Source organism: Geospiza fortis, unplaced genomic scaffold, assembly GCF_000277835.1.
Source record: "Geospiza fortis unplaced genomic scaffold, GeoFor_1.0 scaffold324, whole genome shotgun sequence".
NCBI classification, from domain to species: domain Eukaryota; kingdom Metazoa; phylum Chordata; class Aves; order Passeriformes; family Thraupidae; genus Geospiza; species Geospiza fortis.
Window position 1 is genome coordinate 272,371 of NW_005054559.1, and position 6,108 is coordinate 278,478.

The 6,108-nt window shown below is 41.1% G+C and overlaps 1 protein-coding gene across 2 annotated transcripts; it reads left to right on the forward strand.

Moving 5' to 3' along the window:
• Positions 1–296: 296 nt before the first annotated feature.
• Positions 297–5,685, forward strand: MEOX1 (mesenchyme homeobox 1). 2 transcript variants are annotated; one of them, XM_031064131.1, is made up of 4 exons: positions 297–986; positions 3,028–3,203; positions 4,391–4,470; positions 4,684–5,684. In XM_031064131.1, the coding sequence occupies exons 1-4, from the start codon at positions 563–565 to the stop codon at positions 4,739–4,741; spliced, it is 738 nt and encodes a 245-aa protein (XP_030919991.1). In that variant the 5' UTR covers positions 297–562; the 3' UTR covers positions 4,742–5,684. The 2 variants fall into 2 exon arrangements, with proteins under 2 accessions (XP_030919991.1, XP_005429626.1); XM_005429569.2 differs by having other exon boundaries at positions 4,391–5,685.
• Positions 5,686–6,108: the final 423 nt, after the last annotated feature.

Genomic DNA, 6,108 nt, shown 5'->3' on the forward strand with positions numbered 1-6,108 from the left:
AAGACTGAGAATTTTGTTAACAGCGCAATAAAAATAACTTCATAGTGTTACAAGGAAACATTAAAGACTTTTTTTTGTGTGTGTGCTGCTCTTTCCCCTAAAAAAAAAAAAAATACCGACATTGTTTCTTTAAAAGGCTCCATCTGCAAATCCCATTAGATGTGCATATAAGGTTTCAGATGATTAATAGCTGCCTGCTTTGCTTTGGTTGGAGGGGCTGAGGGTATGTGTGTTAACCCCTCCCTCCCCTCGCTCACATTTCACTTCACAAACTTGTCACTGTCTCCCCAGCCCAGTATTTAAAAAGTGTTTCACTCATGCCCAGCACTTCACAAGGAAGCAGCTCATGGCAATCCCTGCCTAGATCTGGTTGGCAATGAAGACTTTCAGAACCAGAGTTCCTAAAGCAGCAAACCTGCAGCGGCATCACGAGCAAAGTGCTGTTTAGGGAGGAGATCTATCCTGTAACATCTGGAAGAGTTTCCCTCAGCTTCTCTGGTGCTTTTGGAGGCTGAGCTGCCAGCAGGCAGGAGCCCTGAGGCGTGGGCAGGACTGGAAGCAGATGGATCCCAGCAGCAGCAGCTGCATGCGCAGCCCACAGCCTCCCCCCCTGCTCTGGGGCTGTGTGAGGAGCTCCCAGCCCGAGCTGAGCTCAGCTCCAGGGCTCAGCCACTACCCAGCAGCACCATTCTCCTTCCAGCAAAAAGCAGATTTTGCTGCTTACTCTGATTTCTCAGCCTCCTGCCTGGTGCCAGCTCCCCACAGCTTCCCTCAGGAGCAGCACCCCTCGTTCCAGCACCCTGAGTGGCACCTGGCAGCCCCTGAGGCCACAAGAGGAGCAAATCCGGGGCTGGCCTTGGCTTCTGGAGAGTCAGAGGGCAGCAGCACCAGCCTAGTGAGTGTGGCTGTGGATGAAGATGATGAGGCACCAGCAAATCCAAGTGACTCTGAGAAAAAGCCATCCAGAAGGAAAAAGGAAAGCTCAGGTAGGTGATGTGAAATCAGGGTTGTGGGAGAGTGCAGGAGGTGGAATGAGAACACCTGATGAGACTGGGACTTAAGAAAGAAAGCTGCTGAGCAAAACATTTCATAATATTGACTGGGGACACTTTAGACAGTAACAGGACTGTCCAAACTATTCTAACAGGACTAACTAACCATCTTATTCTTTTTCTTGTCTTGTATTTCACTCCTGCAGATCTTGGGTACTGAGCTAGGCATTTTACTCACCAGCACAATTTGCTGGAAGTGAGCAGGAGTCACATGGCATGTGCACACAGAACTGGAGGTCCTCAGATGTGGAGTTATCCATCCACACCTGCCATTTGTCTGAGCAAAAGAGAAAGGCAGAGAGCAAAGATCCCTCACCTTGAGCTGCCTGTGGTAGTAGGGAATGTCATACTAGGGATTTGACATCTCAGTTTGTGGTAAAAAGTACAAGAGGCAAAGTCTTCCTTTAAATATAAATTCTATACGTTAAATATTTTAACCTCAGAACAGGAGGTTCTAAAAGTTTGCCCATCAGGACAATGTCCAACAGTGCAGAAAATGTTCATGGTTTTCATGGTGTCATCCTAGCTAGCAAAACACTTTCTATAGTGTAAAAATCAATCATTTCATAGTTATACAAACTCTAAGTTGCCGATAACTCAGATCCAAATCAGTGAAATATACATAAAATTGTTTTTTCTTGGGAAGTTGTTAAAATTTAAGATGCTTATATGCACTAAAGTACCATAATATTCACTTACTAGCTATAGTGTGCTTTTTCCCACAGCCCTGCTACCAAGAGGAGAATATTCTCCAGCAGCCTCATTTCACAGGCAGAGAATGCAGGGATAAAAATATTAGTTGATTGATTTCTAGGTTTTGCAGACATTTGTAGAATTTAAGTTCATTTATGAAATATGAAAAAGCATGTGTAGGCAAAATTTTCCCAAATATGAAGAAGTTTAAATAAAATAATAATATAAAAGGTGAACAACACTTTCATTTAAACATCAGCTAGTCATAGGTAAACAGCAGATTTCAGTTTACTCACATTAGAGGGATATCTTTGTCCTTAAAGAGACTGATTCCAAAGCACATCTCCCTGTTTTGAACAGAAGAAAAAAGTTCCTTTATTCTCTCTTACTGGCTCTCTTCACACTTTCTTTTCCTACTTGCTGCTGTCCCCTACTCTCTTCCTTTCAGGGAGCTGTAAGCAAAGACATCCCTGAGAGCTCTGGGCTTCCACCTTCCAGCGACCACTGCAGCACAGGGAGAGGCAGCTGCTAAATTCAACCCAGCACTGAAGTTTGTTGGGATCCTGGAAGGAGACACACTCCTTGGGAGAGACACATATTTTCCTTTCCTTTCCTTTCCTTTCCTTTCCTTTCCTTTCCTTTCCTTTCCTTTCCTTTCCTTTCCTTTCCTTTCCTTTCCTTTCCTTTCCTTTCCTTTCCTTTCCTTTCCTTCTCTTCCTCTCCTTTCTTCTTTTTCAGCTGGCATTACAGTAGGAAAACCTGCCCAAGATGATTTGTCCTTTCACACATTTGTCATTTCTCACATTCTGCTGTCAAAACTGAAGCAGCTGGGCCACATTTCCACCTCTGGAATCTCCCAGAACCTCAAGCCATGGATAAGGATTATTTCTCTTGACAATACCCTGTGGCACACAGTGTGGATGAGAGATTCCAAGCCATACACCCTGCTATCCAAATACTCGTTTTAAATTATTCCCACTGTGAAAATTGCCCCTGGAAAAGGGACTTCTTCCTGCAGGGCTGTGAGGAGCTCCCAGGTATTTGCATTGGCTGTAGTTTATTTTCTCTCTCTGTTCAGAGGATAAGTGATCACCACAAGCTGTCCCACCTCTGTCCTCTCAAAATCAACCAGCACCACTCAGTCATGCTGAGCTCAAGGGGGGCATAAAGAAACTTCTTAAGTCTTCCACTGAGCACTTCAAGGAGTCTTAGGTCTCTGCCACTGCACATGTTCACCCAGATCAGCATAACCCCAAATCACAGCAGTGTGCTTGCCTCTTAGAGACCCAGAACTCCAGCAATAAGGCAGAAAGCAGCAGCAGCAGATCAAGGAAGGAAAGGACAGCTTTCACCAAGGAGCAGCTGAGGGAGCTGGAAGCTGAATTTGCCCACCACAACTACTTGACAAGGCTCAGGAGATACGAGATAGCTGTGAACCTGGATCTCACCGAAAGACAAGTACTTCCCAAACCCCAAACCCTCCCCAGCTCCTCCTTCCTCCCCCACAACTTCTCCCTAATGCTAAAAACCAGATTATGCTACTCAAGGGTCTGCTTTTGCAATGGCACAGAGGTATTTTAAAACAAAGCCTCCACATTCTTTCAAACACCTTTTTGTGGTGGTGTTCGCAGGGGTCCCAGGATGAGGGAAGATATGAGAATCTTGACTCCATGTTTCAGAAGGCTGATTTATTATTTTAGGATAGATATTATATTAAAAGAAAATGATATATTAGAAGTATACTAAAAGAATAGAAGAAAGGATTTCATCAGAAGGCTTGAAAGGAATAATAATAAAATCTTGTGACTGCTCACAGCCTTGACACAGGTGGCTGTCATTGGTCATCAAGTAAAAACAATTTCACATGCTGGGTAAACAATTCTCCAAATCACATTCCAAAGCAGAACATGGAGAAGCTGAAGCTTCTCAGGAGAAAAGATCCTGACAAAAGGATTTTTCATAAAATACGTCTGTGCCACCTTTGTTACATATTTCTGTAAGTAGTTAATAATTTAATTATGTTTCTCTCAACTAAAGATAGCCCTGGTAATAAATGGTCTCTGCTGAGTTCTTGTTTACCACCATTCATTGGTGCATATTGATATATCAAGGTTTACATATGGAATATGGATATCACCTTAGACTTTGACTAACAGGAAATTATTGGAATTAATGTTTGATACGTGTATTCTTCCTGGGTCAGGTGGTATTTTGAGGTGATAAGGAAAGACAATTATACAGAGTTTTGTGGAGAGAGGTATTTCTGTTCTCTCATTGTCATCTCAGTCCAGGTTTCCTTATCAAGGCTAAGTGGACAGCAGAAGAATTGTGTAATTATGTGAGACAAATTAAAATTCTTGAAGCATTAGATTGGATGGCCTAGATGTTAAAAACACACAAGAGTCACTGTGCCTTATTTGATAAGAAGATTCTAGGCAAAGCCCTTGTACTACCTTTGAGGGTTTCAGAGGAACATCTGTGTGGAGCATTTTGGAAATAATTGTTGCACTCTGTGTTAGAGAGATGGATTAGTCAAACTCTGTTCACCCTTTCTTCTAGAATTCCACAAATCATCTCTCTACACACATATGCTTTATACAGCTCAGGTTGAGGCAACAAGTAATTGTTTTCTCTTTATCACCCAGGTCAAAGTATGGTTTCAAAACAGAAGAATGAAGTGGAAACGTGTTAAAGGTGGGCAAGCAGCACCCTCACATGAACATGACACAGAGGATGTGGACTCTGCTGCCTCCCCCAGCTCTGAGTAGGCCCTGCAGCAATGGGAGAGGAGTTTGGAGAAGATCATTGATTGGAATGTGGGTGCAACTGCTTAAAATCAGCTACAAAATGAGGTTACAGAGGCAATTAAAGAGCGCAGGGGGAAAAGAGCCAAAGGACAGCATGGTTTTGATTTTTGTCTTTTAAACTGTCTTACTACCACAGATGTGTCTACAGAAAAAAACCAAGAGCAAACACTGAATATAAAACAGGAGTAATGTTGCAGAGACTCTCAAACATCCAGAAAATGCAGATTTTTAGTTGGCATATGCAGCTCTGTCCTCATCCAGGCTTCCCCTGGTCACAACTCTTCAGTTTGCATTTGGACTTGACAGTGCACATTTTCCCTGTGCCCTACTTGGAGAGAAATAAATACTTTGATAGTCACTGATTTTTCTTGCAAAATGAGTTGGACACCTGTATGAATAGACAATAAGATTACAAAATAAAATGTGAGACTAAAAATAGATATACACAGAAGTCTGCTCACCAGTTTTAGGAGATGTTTTCACACTGACACTCCAAGAAGGTCAGTGCCTTGTTGATGGCAGCAATTTGCAGTGGGAGATTTCTTCCAAGCTTACTGTAAATCCTGAAATTAAATTGCTAGATCTCAATTTCAAATATTCCTTCAAAGCAGTCATTACCAAATGTCCCAGTGGGCACAGCAGAGATTGAACTCTCAACATAACAGCTAAAATATCAATATTTTGGTTTCAAGTTTTCCAGTAAACTGCCACAGCACCACCAGAACTTTTAGGAACACTTAAGAACATCCCCACTTTAAATTATTCCCACTTTCAACCAAAACTTGTAGTGTATCAAATTATGATTATTTAGAAAACCATAGTGCCTGCTCCCATTTCTTATATCTTTTTGTTTCATCTACTAAAGCCATATTTTAAGCAGAATTTCACACTACTGTACCACATTATGACCCTTGAGAATACTGAAACCTTGGTTTAAATATTTCAGAAGTAACCATCATTTGCAGCTCCAGCCTTTCACCTTACTCTGATGCTGTTGTGGTTGCATTGAACTGTAGATATGTTGGGTACAAATTTGTATATCTGGATTATAATTTTATAAAGCTGTTAGTGGTAATTCCACTTGTAAAAGATCTCAAAATTGATAAATATCATTTTTTTAAAAAACAAGGATGCTGTATTCTTTTCAAAGAGCTGCTTACTGTATCTACTAAGAAAAAACAAACGTTACATTCCTTCTCAACATTTCCAAACTCTGATGGATGAAAAAAATCAACAATTTAGAGTTAATATTTGTGCAAAACCAATTTTAAAAAATAATTATTTAAAAAATAAATTATTTAAAGTGAAAGAAATTTGAGCAGTTTGATCAGGACTGAGGAAGTGAATTATGTTGGTGTCTGGTTTCCCAGACTGCACTTATTATTTCCCATACTTGCTCTTAGTCACTTTATCCAAAAACAACAGTTACATAAAACAAAATGCCAACACTCCTCTGCCCCTGAAAAAAAAACAATAAACTAAGAAAAGAGCATCAGGGATGTCTCACATAGGGCCTCATGTAAATTCTGTGGATATAGTAACTACTATATAATCTG

Coding starts and splice junctions, on each gene's coding strand:
- MEOX1 (XM_031064131.1), top strand. CDS start 563: ATGGATCCCAGCAGCAGCAGCTGCATGCGCAGCCCACAGCCTCCCCCC. Junction 987..3,027: donor AAGGAAAAAGGAAAGCTCAG/GTAGGTGATGTG, acceptor CTTGCCTCTTAG/AGACCCAGAACTCCAGCAAT. Junction 4,471..4,683: donor GCACCCTCACATGAACATGA/CACAGAGGATGT, acceptor CTGTCTTACTAC/CACAGATGTGTCTACAGAAA.